This window comes from Polyodon spathula, unplaced genomic scaffold (assembly GCF_017654505.1).
Source record: "Polyodon spathula isolate WHYD16114869_AA unplaced genomic scaffold, ASM1765450v1 scaffolds_883, whole genome shotgun sequence".
NCBI lineage: Eukaryota > Metazoa > Chordata > Actinopteri > Acipenseriformes > Polyodontidae > Polyodon > Polyodon spathula.
This window is the reverse complement of record NW_024472370.1, coordinates 29,647-50,481: the sequence shown is the minus strand read 5'-3', so window position 1 is coordinate 50,481 and position 20,835 is coordinate 29,647. Positions and strand designations below refer to the sequence as shown.

General features: G+C 44.2%; 1 protein-coding gene across 4 annotated transcripts in view; it reads right to left on the bottom strand.

Annotated features, from left to right (window-relative positions):
• pkn1a (protein kinase N1a) overlaps positions 1–20,835 on the bottom strand; it is a 60,929-nt gene that overhangs the window by 14,283 nt on the left and 25,811 nt on the right. Inside the window, exons 1-9 of one of the 4 annotated variants that reach the window (XM_041242004.1) lie at positions 19,364–19,477; positions 10,120–10,420; positions 9,773–9,918; positions 8,758–8,887; positions 4,577–4,722; positions 3,695–3,908; positions 2,271–2,471; positions 710–819; positions 139–282 (exon numbers count right to left, since the gene is read on the bottom strand). In XM_041242004.1, the coding sequence (XP_041097938.1) occupies positions 139–282; positions 710–819; positions 2,271–2,471; positions 3,695–3,908; positions 4,577–4,722; positions 8,758–8,887; positions 9,773–9,918; positions 10,120–10,420; positions 19,364–19,381 (1,410 nt within the window). In that variant the 5' untranslated portion in view covers positions 19,382–19,477. Of the gene's footprint in view, positions 1–138; positions 283–709; positions 820–2,270; positions 2,472–3,694; positions 3,909–4,576; positions 4,723–8,757; positions 8,888–9,772; positions 9,919–10,119; positions 10,421–16,933; positions 17,161–19,363; positions 19,478–20,835 lie in introns of those variants that run through there. The other 3 variants (XM_041242002.1, XM_041242005.1, XM_041242003.1) reach the window with 3 other exon arrangements.

The window sequence follows — 20,835 nt, the reverse complement described above, 5'->3', positions numbered from 1 at the left end:
GATGGTACAGTGTGAGGGTGCAGTGCAGTGTTTAATGGTACAGTGTGAGGGTGCAGTGCAGTGTTTGATGGTACAGTGTGAGGGTGCAGTGCAGTGTTTGATGTCACACAGTGTGAGAGTGCACTGCAGTGATGTTACCTCTGCCAGCAGCACTCCTTGGGGCTCCAGATCTAGGTGGATCTCATGTCTCTGATTGTCCAGGAAGTCTTCTAGCTTGAGGTACTTTAAGGCACACAGCGAGCGGTAGTCTTTCCAGTACACTGAGATCTCCAGCTCTCGGGACTGCACAGAAAGAGTGTTAGTCATATTATAGACATCTATCTGAGATATACAAGTGAAAGCTATAGAGCTTCCTCAAGAGCACAAGGACATAACTACAAGTGGATACAATCTGAACATCAATGGAGTTCTAGTTAGTCCAGGGAAAGCTCTACCCATTATGACAGGAGTTCTGCCATTTCCTGGTCATTGATCTGACTCCAGCAAATGCTGTCTGATGAGAGAACGAGAGGGTGTAAAACAGATAAGAACAGACAGACAGACAGGTAGACCGAGAGAGAGACAGACAGGCAGGCAGGCAAAGAGAGAGACAGACAGACAAGCAGGGAGGCAGACCAAGAGACAGACAGTCAGATAGACAGACCAAGAGAGAGAGACAGACAGACAGGCAAACAGGCAAGCAGGCAGGCAGACTGACAGAGATACTGACCCTCTCCAGCTCCACAGTGAAGCTGTGGTCCCAGGCTTGCTGTCCGATTGGTTTCCATGCCGTCTGTCCCACCAGAGTGTTCTCCAGCTTCAGCACAGCACTCACCTCACCTGCACACACAGACACGCACTGTACTCTACTGGACTTCAGCACAGCACTCACCTCACCTGCACACACAGACACACACTGTACTCTACTGGACTTCAGCACAGCACTCACCTCACCTGCACACACAGACACACACTGTACTCTACTGGACTTCAGCACAGCACTCACCTCACCTGCACACACAGACACACACTGTACTCTACTGGACTTCAGCACAGCACTCACCTCACCTGCACACAGACACACACTGTACTCTACTGGACTTCAGCACAGCACTCACCTCACCTGCACACAGACACACACTGTACTCTACTGGACTTCAGCACAGCACTCACCTCACCTGCACACAGACACACACTGTACTCTACTGGACTTCAGCACAGCACTCATCTCACCTGCACACAGACACACACTGTACTCTACTGGAATGTACTGTGCTCTACTGTACTCTGCTGAATTAGACAGGATGTACAGTTGAACCTCAGAGTTAAGAACACCACACCCACAAACTGACCAGTTTTTCAAAACACCCCACTTTCAGCCAGAAGCATGCAATCATTCAGCAACCAGACGCAATGCAACCAGACAGGCACGCCTACAAGTAAATGCTGGTCATGAAAATTACTGTACCATCAACTGTATCCAGACAAAGGCAAGGCAAATTTCAAAGCAAGTATAGCTCATTTCTAAAACCATAACTACTAGTCATGTACTGACACGACATACTGTGCTGTCTATCCACACGTGTAAATGGGGGTAATCTTGAGATAGCATGACTGTGTGAGGGTGCAGTGCAGTGTTTGATGGTACTGTGTGAGGGTGGCAGTGCAAAGTGTTTGATGGTACAGACAAGCAGGGCGGCAGTGCAGTGTTTGATGGTACAGTGTGAGGGCGCAGTGCAGTGTTTGATGGTACAGTGTGAGGGTGCAGTGCAGTGTTTGATGGTAGGCAGTGTGAGGGCGATAGTGCAGTGTTTGATGGTACAGTGTGAGGGTGCAGTGCCAGTGTTTGATGGTACAGTGTGAGGGTGCAGTGCAGTGCTTGATGGTACCAGTGTGAGGGTGCAGCTGCAGTGCTTGATGGTACAGTGTGAGGGTGCAGTGCAGTGTTTGATGGTACAGTGTGGGGGTGCAGTGCAGTGTTTTATTACAGTTGAACCTCAGAGTTAAGAACACCACACCCACAAACTGACCAGTTTTTCAAAACACCCCACTTTCAGCCAGTGTGGATCGCTGTTCTCCAACCAGACGCAATGCAACCAGACAGGCACGCCTACAAACCCATGCTGGTCATTCTTCATTACTGTACCATCAACTGTATCCAGACAAAGGCAAGGCAAATTTCAAAGCAAGTATAGCTCATTTCTAAAACCATAACTACCCCCCCCACGAACCCCCAAGGTGTTCGTGACTCTGGAATCGTCCTGTTAACCCTGTGAAGAGCGCTACTCAACTGGAGAGCTCCTCTGCTTTGAGTTGGCTCCTGCTGCTCAGGCTGCCGCTCCTGCTGTACAGTGCCTTGCCGCTGCGCCCCATGAACGTGGAGCGACCCTCCGCCGGGGCGTAGCAGGGCAGGGTCACCGCCGAGCCCCGCGTCCTGCCAGGCACCACCTCCAGGAGACCGCTGCAGCCCATCAAATGCACCTCCAGCGTGCCTGGTGGGAGGGGAGCACAGGGGGTCAATGCACAGCACTAGAGAGGCTTCGCAACACTGAGACAAACTTTAAATACCGACCGTCTACTTTGAAAAGTCTTTTTCACTGGGGCTGCTTTTCCTTCAGAATGTAAATTACAACACCACCTTTTAAGTTACAATATAAGAAACAAAAACAGCTTAACTTCTTTCTTTACGAAACAGTAATTTATAAAATTTTTACCAGGGTATTTTTCCACGCATATGGCAAAATGACATGATCTTATTGCCACCAAAACGGTTCAAAAAAATTATACGAAATGGGCTCTGGAGAGACCCGAGACTTTTCTTTTCTTTCTTTTTTTTTTTTTTTCCTTCTAAAAAAAAAAAAAATTTTTTTTTTTTTTAAGTGTTTAAATTGGGGCTCCCGAGTGGCGCATCCAGTAAAGGCGCTCTGCGTGGAGTGCAGGATGCTCCCTATAGCCTGGAGATCGCAGGTTCCAACCCAGACTATCACTGTCGACCGTGACTGGGGGTTCCTAGGGGGCGGCGCACAATTGGCTGAGCGCTGCCCGGGTAGGGAGGGATTAGGTCAGCAGGGTAACCCGCGGTTCACCGTGCATCAGCGCCCCCTGTGGCTGATAGGGCACCTGCGGCTCTGCAGTGGAGCTATTCAGATCTGTGTTGTCCTCTGACACGATAGGTCTGGCGGCTACACTGTGGATCTGCAGTGGGAAAATGACGGATTGACAGGAACACGTTTCGGAGGACACTTGTTTGAGCCTCTGTTTCCCGAGTCGCTGGGGGGTTGCAGCGGTGAACCGGGATAAAAACAATAATTGTATTAAATTATATATATATAAAATTATTAAATTTAAAAAAGTAGATTCATTTTTATTGATTTTTTTGAAAGTGAGCTGGGTGTGGAACGTCATGGTGGTGGGAGCGATCGCCCCCTGCTGTACCTGTGAGTGGGGAGGGCGTGCTCAGCGTGTTGAAAGTGAGCTGGGTGGGAGTGATCGCCCCCTGCTGTACCTGTGAGTGGGGAGGGCGTGCTCAGCGTGTTGAAAGTGAGCTGGGTGGGAGTGATCGCCCCCTGCTGTACCTGTGAGTGGGGAGGGCGTGCTCAGCGTGTTGAAAGTGAGCTGGGTGGGAGTGATCGCCCCCTGCTGTACCTGTGAGTGGGGAGGGCGTGCTCAGTGTGTTGAAAGTGAGCTGGGTGGGAGCGATCGCCCCCTGCTGTACCTGTGAGTGGGGAGGGCTTGCTCAGCGTGTTGTACTGGTTGTGCAGGTAGGAGGCGCTGTGGCGGGAGCTGAAGGCTGGCGAGGAGGCCATGACCAGCTCCTCTTTGATGAGGCAGCCCTTGGGGTGATCCTCGGGCAGCTCGTTCAGGCGCTGCTCCAGAGAGTGCTTCAGCAGGTCCAGCTTCTGACTCGACTCACACAGCTTCTCCTGGGCCTGAGCGACACGGCAATGAGGCAATCAATAACCCAGTCAATCACAACGAAGCAATCAATAACGCAGTCAATCACAACGAAGCAATCAATAATCCAGTCAATCAATAATCCAGTCAATCACAACGAAGCAATCAATAATCCAGTCAATCACAACGAAGCAATCAATAACCCAGTCAATCATAACGAAGCAATCAATAATCCAGTCAATCAATAACCCAGTCAATCACAACGAAGCAATCAATAATCCAGTCAATCATAACCTAGCAGTCAATAACCCAGCTATGAATAACCTAGTCAATCAATAACCCATCAATCAATAACCCAGCAATCAATAACCCAGTCAATCAGTAAACCAACTATTAATAACCCAGTCAATCAATATAACACAGGGCCTGGTTCTGACTTTAAAACTTCAATAACTAACTCATCCTCTCAATCAATACATAAAAACACAGGACCAGGAAGAAAAGAGCTGAAAGTCTTTGGATAAGGATCTCCGAGTGTCTGTATGTCCGACTCGCTGCGTGCCTGTGTCTGCGTGCGTGCCAGTCTGGCTGTGTCTGCGTGCGTGCCAGTCTGGCTGTGTCTGCGTGCGTGCCAGTCTGGCTGTGTCTGCGTGCGTGCCAGTCTGGCTGTGTCTGCGTGCGTGCCAGTCTGGCTGTGCCTCACCTCAGACATGGCCTTCTTGTCGTGTGCTTTGCTTGAGCCCAGCAGTCTCAGCACGTTCTTGGCCCCCTCGGACACCGCGTGCTCCACTCGGTAGTGATGCCGCAGCTCCTCGATTCGCAGCTCCAGCACGCTGAGGTCCGGCTTCCCTGCAGCAGACACACAGCAGGCATTACAGGGAAGCACAGAAATTCAAAGACATTAAGAAAGACTGCAGTTGAAAAACGTCTCATTGAATTTATTATGCTTCTTTTAGTATTCCTTGATGCAGATACACAGCACCAGTGAAACCAGCTGTGTCAGTAACATCCCTTACAAAGGGTTACCATATCACTGTTTGCACTTTTCCCATGGATATATTATGCATTTGCCATAGCTTACCCTGGTTTGTCATGTTTATTCATGTGCTTTACCAGGCTTCCCTATGCTTTGCCATGTTTTCACTGTGCTTTATTACACTTTGCTATGCTTTTACTATGGGCAACAGGTCCAGAAAGAACAATGCTATCCCTCTTCCTTAAATTACAGATCTGATCTGATCTTTCTGTACACAAATCAACCCCTGATGATGCCTAGTGCAGTAATGATAGAGTCCCATAAAGTTCAAGCTTTGATTCTTCATTGTTCACCATCTGTCCAGTTTTAACGCTTCTGAAGGTTGTGACCCTGGGTAGAACTTGTACTGGGCTATAAATTAAACAGATGTGCTCCACCAACACACACACACACACAATGTGTGAATTGCACACTGAACACACAGCAAATAGCTTTGATTATGTTATCGTTTTCCGACTGTTACCCCTATGGTAAAATCGACCTAAAACACACACGCACGTGAATGCACACAGAAACGCACACACACCAAGACAAACAGAAACACATGCACACTGACTCACACCCACACAGAAACACACACACACACACACAGACACACAGAAACACACACACACACACACACACACACACACAGAAACACAAGCACATTGACTCACACGCACACACTGAGACACACAGAAACACACACACACAGAAACACATGCACATTGACTCACACCCACACAGAAACACACGCACACACTGAGACACACAGAAACACACACAGAAACACAAGCACATTGACTCACACACACACAAACACACGCGCACACACACACACAGACTAGAGCACTCCTTTCTTGAGAGCTTGTTTCCTCTCCTTATTAGGACAGCAGTGCTTCTCTCTGCAGACTCCTGTTCTCTGTAACAGAACTCTCTGATAAACATCCCATCCTGGGAGGCGAGGCACAGGGGGTGGGGTTCCGTATGGTTTGACACATCTAACATTTAACAATATCCAGCAGTGGTCTGTTTATTTAAGAGCCTATTGCAGAGAGAAGGCACGGTAGCACTGTGTGATCCACGAGCACCGACACCCTCTCCAGTGACTGTGCTACTTTTTAAAAGTTTACAGCGTGGCGGCAGTGGTGCTGCTAGTTGGTTATCAATTAACCCTTTTGAGCACGTCCAAAAAAACCTTTTCAATGTTATCATTTTTGTACATTGCAGTTATACCTCCTTTCAAACCTGATTATCTATCTATCTACACACACATATACAGACATTTTATACAGACATTTTATACACACACACAGCATCTACAGAAAAATATATACAGCTGTATGCAAAAGTTTGGGCACCCTGTCACTTAGTACTTGGCAACACCTCCTTTGGCAGATACAACTGTTCCAAACGTTTCCTGTAGCCAGCTAGAGTCTTTCTATTCTTGCCTTTGGATTTTTTTCTCCACTCATCCTTACAGAACTCTTCCAGCTCAGAAAGATTCTTAGGTCTCCGCATGCTTTGCATACAACTGTATATACACACAGTATGTACAGATAGATAGATATGAAAAACTGAATCCATCTCATTTTTATTTCCCTTATACAACTAAACAAGAAACGTAGAAACGTAACGCATTTGATGACAAACACTTCTTTGCATTACTTCCAGGAGCGACTAGGCTTTCATCCTGTCGTGAAGGGTGGACAAACAAAAGCAGGCAAACTGGATAAATCGCTTGCATTGTTGACAAAAACAAACTGCTTAAAACTCAAATCTGTGACTAACTAAAAATGATTTTACAAAAACAAAAGAGCGATTAAGAGACCCAGAAGGCTCGGCTCCAATGCGCCCCCCTCCCCGGTGTAAGTGCTGCCCGTCAATATCCAGGTCTGTGATCTAAAACGGCAAGACTCTCCACCGCTTTCACAAGCCCTAAACAGCAGCTAATGGCCCGTAAAACGTTTTAAAAACGCTCTGTTAATGACACGCCATTGATCGGCGCTATTTTTAAAATAATAATCCCTTTTTGGTGATTGCACAGCACACTGCGAATAGGAGACGAACCTCATTCCTGTAAACATGCAGTGGCTTTGCAACAGAGTTTGATGAGTGCGCTGGAAGCAAACGGGGGGCTGGAGGTCTTAAAGGACCCCAACGATTCAGCATCAACGACATGGTAACCCATTCCGTACCCGAAGAACGTCTCTCCTACCCGCCCTCCCAAGTCTGCTTCTATTTAAATTTCCAGCTGTGTTCTCTGGTCCTGCTTTCTGTGCTGTTAAAAGTATTGGTTCGGGTTAAATAGGGTTAAACTCCTTTTAAGATTTTGAAGATGCCAACCTTCAGGCAATCTATATAGAGCACTAGCCTTGCTGTAACACAGGGAAAAACAATCTTGATTTTACATCGGCCAATCAAAATCTCTGTTTAAGCACTTTACCAGCACATTAAACAGATTTTTGCATTATCTCGCGGAACACATTTTGGCACAGTAATAGCGTATTGATTTTGGACAGGATTACAGCAACAGCAGCTGACAGAGCTTTTCATAAACAAAGAAACCCAACAGCTTACAAAACAGTAAATAACAAAACGCAGCAGACTTTCCTCCTAATCTCAGCAGTTTAACAAAGCATAGTAAAAGCATGGTAAAGCAGAGGTAAGCATTGTAAAGAAAAGCGAGGTATGGTAAAGCATATTAAAAAAACAAAGCATGACAAACTGTTAAATGCACAGTATAACCATGGAAAAAGCATGCTAAAACTGCAAAAATACTCGGCAAAAACACAGCGTTAATAAACTTTTATATGGGAACACATAATCCAAAACCATGCTGTCATGGTGAAATCCACGCTAATTGCACCTGTAAAAAATAATCCTTCATGAATTCTGTGATGAGTGTGTAAGACAGCAGTCTCTGCTTTTGTATTCAAATTGCTTGACTGGTACCAATTCAAATGCCACTGATTATTGATAAAATACAGGAATCACAAACAGAAAGGCTTGATGTGATTAGCACGATAATCCGCTCCCAACCGGATCACGTTACAGGTGACACTTTAAACAGGTGACATTTTAAACCAACGTTCTTCACTTGAACAGCCATGACATCTGAACAATCTTTATTATTAGTATTATTTCTTTTTGGCGTCTGAGGAATATAGCCAGGTTGAGCACTATGCTGTCCCAGACTGACACTAAGACACAGATTCACTCTTTTGCAGCCTCTAGAGCTGATTATTGCAATTCCTTCTTTCTTTGTCTCCCTGATGCAACCTCTTTGAACAGGTTGCAGCGAAAATAAAATGCGGTAGCAAAAATACTTCCTCACGCTAAAGTCTGTTTGATGTATTTCCCTGTTTTAAGGTCAGTGCATTGGCTTGCCTAGAAGCTGCTTGAGCACTGCATTCAAAACACTGCTTCTCCCTTACAAGGCTATGTTCTGGCCCTGCCTGTCTGCATGAGTTACTTGTTCCCTGCAAACCATCTCGTACTTTGAGATCAGTAAACAATGCTTTCCTGGTAATTCCAAGAACCCGATTAAAAACGTACGGGTTCAAAAGCTTTCAGTTTTTGAGCTCCTTCACTTTGCAACTCCAAATCTTCGTTCCGGAATGCTGAGTCTGTCAGTATTTTTAAAATCGAAGCTCAAAACACATCTCATTGATTTGGCCCCTCCCCCCCACTTGAAAAGCTGCCAGGAGATGTATCCTGGTGTCACATTAGCTTCAGACAACTTTCTAATCTGCAGATCGGAGACCAATGAGCTAATGGAAGTTGGGAACTGCCTTGTGGAATTATTTAGCAGGCAGCATTCAGAATTCCTAATAGACGCTGGATTCCCATGGAGGCTGGACCCTTACCCGTCCCGTCCTCGAAGTCCAGCTGCACCTCGTCTGCCTGCACCGCCTTGCGCACCTGCATGCGAATGATGTCAATCTTGGTCTTGCTGTCCTGCAGCATCTGCTGAGCCGTCTGGAGCAGCTTGCGATCCTGAAACCACAACAGCAAGAACGGCCATGAGCATTTCATGAAGCTGTCATCTTTTAGCATTTCCCCGTGGTTATAGTGTGCATTTACCAAGTCCTGGGTTTGATAGGTTTTTAATTCACTTTATTGCAAAGCTCACCTATGCTTTTCCATGCTTTCACTGGGCTTCATTACATTTTGTTGTGCTTTTACCATTAGAAACCTTTATAAGGGATAGTTTACCATGGTTTGTTCTTTAATATGCTGTATCACTCCTCCCTGTGCTTTACAATGCTTACCTATTCTTTACCACGCTGCGCTTATATTATAGTTGGCTACACTTTTACTGTGGCAAACTTTTATAAGGGTTACTAATCATGAAGTCGCTCTCAGACAATCTGAGAATTGAGTGTCTTGTGCGCTGCAGGCTACCAACTGAGCCAAGAAAGCTTCAGTAAGCTTTGTGCTCCTTAACCCTTTCAGGTACAAGGGACACACGTCTCCCACAAACACAAACAATGCTACCTTTCTTGTTTTTGCAATGAGGGGCACGAAACCGGGTTTAGAATTGACTGACAGGTTGGATCTTGTCAGTTTCCTCCTTGTGATGCTTGAGTCGCTCTCAAATGTATTTTAAGAAGAAAGCGTTTGAACAGCAAGCGCTCGATTCCTTGTGTACCTGAAGGGGTTAATGTAAGGCTGCGATTAGATATACAATGGTGGCCAAACCCAATATTTGGCACGGGGTCCTACTGAACCCTTATAAAAGCAGACCCTGGGAAATATGCACTGTCATTTTGCAGTTTACATTGTGCATTTAAGGGGCAAACCATTAACACTATCATTTAAACGCTCAGACAATCAAAGAGAGCTCCACTGGGCAGCCCTGTCCCTGGGTTGCTGCAGTACCTTGGTGGATCCATTGGAGTACATGTGGATCATGTTCTCTGCACCCTGCTTCACTTTGACTTCGATGTTCAGCTGCTTCTCCAGGGCTGAGATCCGGTTCTTGTTGGCTGTGGATCGGCTCAGCGCGCCAGGAGACTGGGGAGCGTCTGAAACGCAACACACAGCCAAAACGGGAAGAGGCTTTATTACCAGAACACACTACCGTGAGCGAGAGAAAGAGAACGAGGGGGGAAGCCGACCAAACCAAAAGGCAGAATTCTTTTTAAAAAAAAAAGAATACTTCTGCATACTGGTGGACGTTATTTTTTGGGTCTCTCATGTGTCAACCCTATCCCACCCCCCCTCACCTCGGATGTCGTCGGGGTCCTTCACCACGATGTGAGCGTCGAGCTCCTGCAGCTGGCAGTGCAGCTCCTCCAGCTTGCGGTTGGAGTCCTTCAGCATGTTGTCCACGTTCTGCAGGTTCTTCTTGTCGGTAGTGGCTCTCCGCAGGTTCTCCGCTCCCTCCTTGATCTTCAGCTCCTTGCGGATCTCCCTGCGGATGCGCTCCTTCTCCTCGTCCAGGCGCTGCTGCACGCTCGTGTCCGAGAAGTCCGAGCTCTGGTCCAGACCCAGTTGCTCCAGGACCGACAGGCTGCCCGGCTCACTCTGGAAAAACGAAGGGGGGGGGAAGGGGGGGGTCAGTCAAGTGTAAAAAAATGGCTTATTTCACGCCACTTCACGGTCTAAGAAATAAATATTTCATGATTAAACAATAGTTTATATATATATTTCTTAAAAGCACTGTCACATTCAACATTGATCATTTCGTTTTTATACAATAAATATTCAATTACTTACCCGAACAGTAAATGCTAAATTGCAGAATATTTACATTTTTTTATGCCTACCTTTTAAAGACATTCTATTTTCCCCCCATCAGCGAGTTATCAACTATATATATATATATATATATATATATATATATATATATATATATATATATATATATATATATATATATATATATATATATATATATATATGGCACATGAAATCTAACAGGAAGATTTCCGACCTTTGATGCAGCTGCTGTCTTTTTCATTGAAGACATTTTAAAGAAATCATGCCGCTCTCTGCAGTGTGTGCTCAATCATTTACCGGAAGCAAGCTAAACCAGCTGCCAGGTTCCTAAACGTGACAGGTAGTGCGTCAGTAAAGAAAACGTTTGCTGTATTATTTACAATATTCTTGGGAATTTTCACAGGGAACTATATTACACGGCAACGGGTACATTTCACAGAAATTGTCACAATGGAAAACTGTAGCAGAGTCCTCGTTCATGCAACAGCTTGGATATTGTTCACGGTTCCTCCTGTCTGTGTGCTTTCAGAAAGGGCAGGGGTTGTGTGCTTTCAGAAAGGGCAGGGGTTGTGTGCTTTCAGAAGGGGCAGGGGTTGGGAGCTCAGTGGAGACTGGGCCAGTGCAGGCACAGTGGCCTACTCACGTTACAAATGAGGGAATACAAAAGCGAGGAGTGCTGTGTTTGAACTGAACCAGGGCACATACAGGCGTCTAACTGCTGGTTTCATCAGTGGCTGCAGTATGACTGCATGGCTAGAAGTACATGTTGCGCAGTATAACTATACAGTCAAGGATATATTTACATGGTTTTGTGGCTTTGCGATTGGCTGAAACTGCCTTCAGTGTATAAATATAGACATTAGCACCAAAACTGCAAAATTCAACACCGGAGCCTTCGGTATAGGGTGCTTCTCTGGATTGCTGGTTCTCAATCTCAACTGCATGCAGTTCTAACAGGGTTCCAAAACCTTTAATTAAATCTGACACTTGCTGTATACATTGCTAGGTCAAGCCAAAGGATCATTTACAGATAACTCAAATTGCATTTTAATATATCTTGAAACCATTTGCAGATATCTTTAAATGAATATGAGATGTGTGAATAAACCCTTTTGAAGACCGCTTCATTTCATTTTTTAAACAAACAGAGAGATCTCAAATTGATTTACAGATCTCTCAATGACTTTTCCGGTGAAAATACTGATGTTTTGAACGGACTTCCTGCCCATTTAGAGATATCTCTAAATGAGGCAACAGAGAAAGAATGAATCTTGGTTATAAATCTTCCTCCTGACCTGTTGAGGGCGCTGTGCGATGGGAACAGAGCGCCCTGGACTGGATGGCCTGACAATTCATTCCCAGGGTTAGATGGAAGTCAGCCATCTAGAAAGGGAACGGAGCTATGGTACACCAAGTCATCGACCCGGAAGGGAAGCAATGTGGCAACCGTGGATTGGTGGCGAAACGGTTGCACACGCTAACCAAGGGGGCGTGACTGATGGTACAACAGGGGACGTAGCGAGGTGATCTGTTCCTTTGTAATGGTTAAGCTGAACTGAAGGAGTACTGTGGAATAATCGTGAGTGTTTTGTTGTGTCTAAAAATCTACTTGTTTGTATTATTCGACGGCTAAAAAGATCCAGAGCTGTCGCTACAAGCCAGCACTAAACCCGGACAACACTGCACCTTTAATCACAAATAAATTGTATTTCCACCAAGAGCACAATAACAATCACTCTGGACTTGTGAACGTGTGTCTTTGTGTGTGTGTTATACTGTGTTTCATTAATTACAAACTGTGTCTTAGTAATTTGGGACTGCAATCTGTTGTTTTGGAACAGTGCAATACACATTGATGTATATTGTCTGGGATTATTCTTTGTGGTCACCAGACCAGTATTAGAACAATAAAACCTGTTTGGATTGTGAACTTTGCTGTCTGTCTTCTGTTTCACAATCGCACCATCATCACACCTGCGCACTGCAAACCACTTTGCCACAGTGGCCAGGAAGCTACTTTCAAGATATGTTAAAATGAATTAGAGCTCTCTCTAAAATGAACAGGAGGTTATTTTGAGATATCTTAAAATAACTTAAGGCATTTGAAATTGCACTTAAAAGCTATCTGGGAATCTCTAAATGTATTTGAGTTATCTTTAATGATTTAGAGATCTCTAAATATTTACAGATATCTGGAAATGATTGAGGAGATCTCTATAAATTAATCTGCTGTATGTCTAACAGGTACCACATTACCACATTAACTCATCTTACAAGCTTCCTAACTGGACCAATGCAAGACTTCCCATTGAACTGCACTGAAGCATGCCTCCACGCTTGCTCCACATCAATCCAACCCTTCATCATGAACAGGCCCCTGTTCTAAAGCGTAACCAACGTTGCTCAGCATTTTACAAACAAGGGAAGTGCGCAAACTACCAGCTTGTGTTTAACTAGGAGGCCCAAAACATATGAGCTTTCAACCTGTTTACATCCTTTATTTTTATATAAAACAGCAATGGGAAAGCACACAATGCAAACCTGGCTTTTTCTGTAAACTAGCAATTTGCTGCATGGATCCGAGAAAGGTCGGTACACCCTTCGAACTAGACAACTGAATACAAGACCTGGAACTAGACAGGTTCTAGAATTGCACTGTATCCTCGAAGTTGTTTTGAACATTCTTCCCAGTTTATTAAATCAGCAGACACAGAACTGAAAAACACCAACAAAATGATTGTATTTTTTTTGTTGTTGTTGCAATACAGGTACACTGACATTGTGACTTGAGGTCCCTTATAAAAAGAGTCCTACAGTAAAAGCACAGCAAAGTGGAATAAAGCACAGTGAAAGCAGGGCAAAGCATAGGCAAACATTGTAAAGAATAGCAAGGTATGGTAAAGCACATTAATAAACATGGCAAACCATGGCAAACTCGGGTAAATGCATAGTATGGCCAAGGGAAAATCATGATAAAACTGCAAAAAATACTGTGGCAAACTTTTATAAGAGCTGTTTTGGGCAATAGAAAGAATCAACCAGGACCACTGTGTGCATAGTGACGCCTTTCCTATCTGTTTGTATCTTTGGCGTATCGCTCCACCTCCCTCTTAACGCTGCTGGAAGGTAAAGGCTTCTGAGTCTCTCAGTTTATGAGGTCATCGTGTTTCTGGCACAGTGGGGCAAGGCTTCGTTATGCCACCTACACAACCAGGCAGGAAGTAAACAAAACTTCTTGCGCGGCTCACTTCCTGTCTGAGACTGGCGGTGACAGGTCAATGTCGAGCGTGAGCAGGAGCTGTTTTTTGCTGATGTGATTTTCTGGTTGTTTTTTTAATTAACATACAGTAGAACTGAAACTCCCCGTTTGTTAAAAACATAAACACTATCTAGACTTTTTTTAAGGCTGTCTACCCTTGTTTCTCCACCCAGCAATGCTGCACTTGCACCCTGATGGCGCTGTGACGTTCAGGATGATAATGCACCCATCCACCGAGCCAGATTTGTGCATGAACGGTTTGAGGAGTGTGGCAGGTACTCCAGGCATCTTCCATGGCCTCCACAGTCCCTGGATCTCAATGCAATTGAGCACATCTGGGATGAACTTGAATGACACATTTGTTATCCTATTAATGATGGAATGGATTAACATCCTTTCAGACACTACAGTGCCTAGAATAACATTTTAGTATTATGCTTACCTGTCTGACACCTTCCAGCACCTTGTGGAGTCTATACCGCATCGCGTTAACCCTTTAAAGTACAAGGGGCATACGTCTCCCACAAACAAAAATGATGCCGACTTTCTTATTACTGTGATTAGATGCACACTGGTGGCCAAACTCAATATTAAACACAGGTCCTACAGAACCCTTACAGAAGTTGACCCTGGAAAACGTGCACAGTAATTTTGCAGTTTACCATCCTTGCCTGTGCATCACCGGGCATTTCACTAATGCACGCATTAACTATGCATACAGTAGGGCAGATTTTGAAGGTAATGCGCCAATGTGGAATACAGCTTGACCAATTCAGAGCAGCTATATGGGGCATAACTGACTTCCTTAAACTAATGTGTTAATAAAAATGAAGAGGGGCTCCAGCTATCTCATTCACAATCTCATTCTGCAAAGGCTGTTACCACGAAACATCAGCCCTGTATGCATTTCCTGCACAGTGCATTTTACTAAGTAGCTCTCACACTGTAGAAAAAACAAGACACAGTTTGCTTCGCTTGCTCTGGGGAGTTGCACAACACTCGCTTCGAATCCCCCCCACAGACAGCCAGGAAGCGGCTCAGCTCCAAATGCAACAGCAGAAAGAAAAGTAATAAAAAAGACAAGCTGAACGGCTCTCTCCCGGTGTCGCAGTGACTCTAGTGGAGCGGAAAGCACAGCTTCCTGTTTCCTGTACTGGCAATTCTCGTGACAGCTGACAGCAGCGCTACCATGTGGCGCGGCGACCTCCGACCTCCAGGCTGGCGTTACCGCCCACATTTACCCCGCTCCGTCCCTCTCTCTGTCTGCCCCCCTCTCACTGAGTGTTTTAAAAGCCGATTGGAAGTAAATGTTCCTCTGATCCGGGCGCTGATATTTCTATTGTCGTATCCAGGCTGAGATTTTCATAAAGCAGGTCTGCTTCTTAAAAGGCACTTCTGAGCACACCCCTACTCACAACCTACACCTCGCAATGCCTATTAACAACACCTCCATTGTCTGAAACAAGCAATGAATATTGCCAGGAGCTCCCTGTTACTTCTGCAATGGCATCAGCAGTGTCTTCAGCAATCACTGTTTATTACGTTAATCCAGCTTTTCCTGGATGTTTAAATCTGTGTTTCTGCTACAGTTACAATCTGATCTGTTATTTTGTGAGGAAAATGAATACTGCCTTGGACAATATAATGCAAGAGTGGGTTTGAAACAAGTAAAAAAAAACACAACACACACACACACACGGAACAGGTTGTGGACTCTGCATATTTCACAGAGTATTCACAGCCTGCTGTTTAATAGCATTGAGCAGGAATAGGGGGAAACAAGGATGGACTCTGTTTTCAGCCCTGTTTTGTCCCGGTCACAAAAGGTACACTTGTTAATTCGTCCAGGTTTTGCCATTGAATTCCTTTACAAAAGTGTAGCAGTGCGCTCTGCAAGTTAACAGCAGAGTCATATATTAGGTTGTGTTCGCTCCATTCAAAGGCAAATGAAAACAAGCCTAGGGATTACTTGTTTAATAATTCTGATTGTGCGTTTAAACACCCCACTTAGTCCCGATTATGTATTGATTAACACAGTCATTTAAAATATATATACACATGGTCATTTTTTGTATATTTAACATGTTTGGGTCAGATGACGCTAGAGTGAATGGTTATGATCTGCAATAGTTTCCTGAAAAAAAAACAGACGTACACAGACTGGTGTGCAGCGTTAGCGATATTATCCTATCAGCTATCCACACCACCTCAATAACGCTCATTTAAACCCCAGGATTGCTATTCGCAGTCACGATTTCAGCTTGTGATGATCATGTGAATAGGGCATCAGTAGCTTTAGAAAGCAGTCTTTGCAGGTCTTTGTTTACCAGAGCAGGAAACTACCACGTCTCAAAAAACATGCTTATGAAATATGAGCTCCGATGGCAGGCTAATGATAGACACACACACACACACGCATGGCATATCAATTGCCTGCTTATTAACATGTCACTCCACTCCTGCAAATGGTTATTTGCATGTTAATCAAACACTTATTTATGACAATCAAATGAAGGCGTGATCTAAAAAGCAAACCCCATACACTGTGAACATACTACTGGGGTATAAACGTCACTACACGTTACATTTGCCCTGCATATCTCTAACAGCGGTTAAGCGTTTAGTAAAATGCTACATTTTTAATGCTTAGGAAACGTTTAAACTCTCAACTGTGTGTAAGGCAGTAAAACTCCCAGTAGACTATAGTTTAAACTTGTGAGCAATGCGTCGTCCAAGTAAAACCACAATTTAAATGGCCATAACAAAGGAAAAATTAAAAAAAAACATAAAAGCCAAGGCAGAGGGCTGCACAAGAGCGAGGGACAAACATCTTCTGTTAAGAAAAACCACGAAGTTGCGTCACCAAAGCGCACCCAACCAAATCTAAACAAACTTCGTTCACCTGATACTTTTCAAACTTAAAACAAGGTTTTTAAAGTTGATACTTTACACAGGTTTTAAGTCCCCTTCTCGAAGCTCAAAAGGAAACGTGATGAAAAGAGAGACAGACTGACACACTGGAAAGTAAACCTGCTATAGAAACAGGCCCAGGCTGATACCTCACTCTCATGCTCGTGTTCCGACGCTGTATCTCCCTCCTCCGTGACAAACTTGCTTTGGGATTCAGCGGACGCAGCCTCGCTTGACATCCTGGGAAATCCCACTGTTTTTTTTCCCCCCCTTCGGATTCTACTAACGGTTGGAAACTGACAAAACTGGTCTCTCGTAGAGCAGGACCCCACCCCTGTGTTTCCTGTTCTAGCGAAGCTCAATGCATACACACACACAGAGAGAGAGAGAGAGAGAGAGAGAGACAGGGGGATCTCTGCAAACTAGGCTAGCTACACAACTTCCTTCCTGAAACTATGAGCAGCTTTTTAAAGTCTGAACCTCCTTATAAACACCCAGATTTAGCAACAGTTTTATTAAATGGGGGAGGGGGAAGGAAGTAGGCCATTCTCCGAAGTCATTTCTTTATTGATTGCTCATATTAATCAATTACCAGAAAGTTTTCATAATTGAGTTCATGAGCAAACACTGCTTGGCACGCATTCGGTAGAAAAAACGACCGTGTTTGCATTTGCTCGTGTAACAGAATTTACTGTATATACAGGAGTGTGCACATGCATTACAACACCACGTTGCTTCTGGAGTTTTGATTTGTTGTGCTTATGAAACCACACCTCTGGAACTGGAAATCTTGAAAAGCTGTCGAAATGCTTGTCTAATTTAATTGACGACTTTAATAGGACCCACTTGCAATTAATTTAAAAATAGCAAGAGAAAAGGAACACACAGCCACACATGGTAAAATGCAGGAGACTTTTTAGAAGTTGTTTAAGATGCCTAACTAAAGCACAAAGTGGTCTAACGTTTTCATACACAAGTGCCTATTGTTTCTGTATTGCTGATTACTGACTGGAAATTGAAATTCTCGCACCCTGAGGTTTTCATGCAGGTAGGTAGACAAAAAAGGACATAAATGACAAATCTTGAGGTGTTCGAAATGTACACACCACTGCATACGACTCAGATATCATACAAAGGAAGCCAATGCATTACTGCAATAGGGTACGGATTACACTTTGCAGCTAATTCAAAATAACATTTGTTTCAATTTTGAAAGTGTATTTGGACATGAAAAAGCCATGCCCAGCGCTATACAATATAACAGGGAAGTCACTGTTAAAGGTCAAAGCTGTGAATTACTCTTCAGCGTACTGAACAAACAAAGCAGGAAGTCGGTACTAAGAACTGATAATTCAATAGAGGGAAGCACTGAAATATTAGACGCTTGAGACTCAAAACAACTTGCTCAGTGTTATTGCTGTACAAGTTACTACCTTTGATAGACTGCAGATCGATGCTGCTCTATAAAATAGTGCAGCATTCATAACTGTAACAGGATCTCCATTTGAAACAGACAACTCAGCACGCAAACCTCAGGAGTTCGAAACAAATTCAATTACGCTGTTTTCTTCCAGACACTTTTGGCGCTAGGAGAGCACAGCCATGCAAGAGAGAGAGAGACAGACAGAGAGAGGCACACCTCAATCCTGACCTGAACAACCCCTGCCTGTCTGCCATTCAGTCCTGGGCCTCTCTCAACAATAGGCAGCGGCTGACAATGTCGCTGAACTGAGTTTGCTTAGTGATCACACTAGCGTACAGTAAACTGTGTTTGGGGGGACAGGCTTGATAACTAATTTTGCTTGAGCAACTGAGTAACCCTTATAAAAAGTGAAAGCATGGTAAAGCATCGGTAGGCATTGTAGTGCACAGACGGGTATGGTAAAGCATATGAAAAAGCATGGCAAACCATGGTAAGCTATGGTAAATACATAGTATAACGCATGGGAAAACTGGAAAATCACCACCATGGTAAACTTTTAGAAGGGGAAACAACAGTCATATCATTATCCATTAACTCTCAGGTTCAGTACACCTGTCCTGTTCCATTCACAGTCTTCACACCTCACAGCGCGCATTCCACTAGCGCAAAACCATTCAGCAGCACTGCACGTCACATTTCCTTCCACAGCAGATCTGCACCCCTTGGCCAAATCTTTAGAATGTTCTTCTTGGTTCCAAGCCTGCTCTGGGTTCAAAATCAGGTGGATCCCTCCAGCCCACTGTAATGCAATAATGCACACCAATACTCCAATAATGGTGTTTCTCTGTATAATCAAGATATCCCAAAAAACTCCAAAATGGCATTCCTGGCACGTTATTTAAATATGCATTTCTTTAATAAACACAGATAATAATCTGGAATTTGAAAGCAAATGCACGCTGTGTATATATTTATGAATGGGTTTTATACAGGCAGCATCTGAGCTCTCCGAATTGCATTATTCACAGATAAGCACTTCCTGCAAACAGCATAGGTGATGTGTTTAACCAAAAACAGTGTAATGAGATACTCTGCCTCCCTGCCTGCCTCCCTCCCTCTCTCTCTCAACGACAAATAAAAAAACCAGGGTACCTACACTCACAACGATCCCCATCCATAGCGTTGGGGGTCCTATCTTCTCGGCTTCATGGTGTTTTGTTTCTTTGATCAGGTAAAAACAACGGAGCGTCCAGTCCTAACCACAGTCAATCACCACAGCAGAAGAGCGCTGCTCCAGCTCTTAAAGGGCCAGCGTCAGCCAGCCAGCCAGCGTGACAGTGCTCTTAACCCTGCGCGGTGTGCAGAGCAGCAGAATTGCCACATCGTTAGGTCTGTCCGGTGAAAGAGTTTTATAATGGAATTGCCAATGTACAGCAGTGTGCACATGTATCAGAGCACCCCATTGCTTCTGCAGTTTGGAATTGTTGTGAGTATGAAATCAAACCACTGGAACTGAAAATCTTGGAAAGCTCTCAAAACAGGCAAATTAGCGATTGTCTCATTTAATCGATGACTGTAATAGGCCACGCACGCAATTCATTTAAAATAAGTAATAATAAATAATTTACCACACATGGCAAAATTGCATGAGACTTTAGAAGTTGTTTGAGATGCCTGATTAAAACCACAAAGTGGTCTAACATTTTCACCCACAACTGCCTAGTGTTTCTATATCACTGAACGGAAATTGAAATTCTCACACCCAGAGGTTTTGGTACCATATGCTGTCTGCTTATAAAACCTAAACCCAAGCAATACAAGCTCAGCTTTTGTTGCATACAGAAAATATATGAAATTATAGGACAAGACACCAAAGAGGTTGTCAGCATTTTACAGGGGTGTGCTGAGAGAGCAGAGCAGATACCAGCATTACTGCTTAGAAGCCCTTATGAAAGTGACCATAGCAAAGGCATAGCAAAGTGTAATAAAGCACACTGAAAGCACGGCAAAGCATAGGTAAGCATTGTAAAGAAGAGCGAGGTATGGCAAAGCATGTTACTAGACAAGGCAAACCAGGGGATGGTAAATGCATTGTATAACCATGGGAAAAGCAGGGTAAAGTACTGTGCAACAAAACCAGGGTAAACTTTAATAAGGGAACTGACAACACAAGCTCTAACAATAAGGTATAGTTAATTCAATATGAAAAAAATAAAAAAAAGTCCTTTATAAATCGCATTTTTTGTAATTAAGCACGTTTATTTATATTGCAATGGGCCGTCAAACGCAGCCATTTAAATGACATGAAGAGAGACATTTTCCAGAGTCTTGAACGGCACAGCCTGCGAGGGACACTGTAACTTTAAACTCTGTCTGACACCAGACCCCCTAAACTGCTTCCCCCTCTCTCTTTCATTTCCTCATACATGGTCCGATCTCTGCTGCTAACTTCCTGCTTCCGAGTGGCGCGGGCGGCTTCATTAAAGCAACAGCGCGCTACTGCAATCCAGTCCGACAGTTACTGTTACCCAGACTATAACAGAGGAAGACTGTAAAAAGACTAGAAGTACAAAACAACGATTCTGAACGCAAAATAATTATTATTTCAGCTGAACTTTTTAGTCTCTG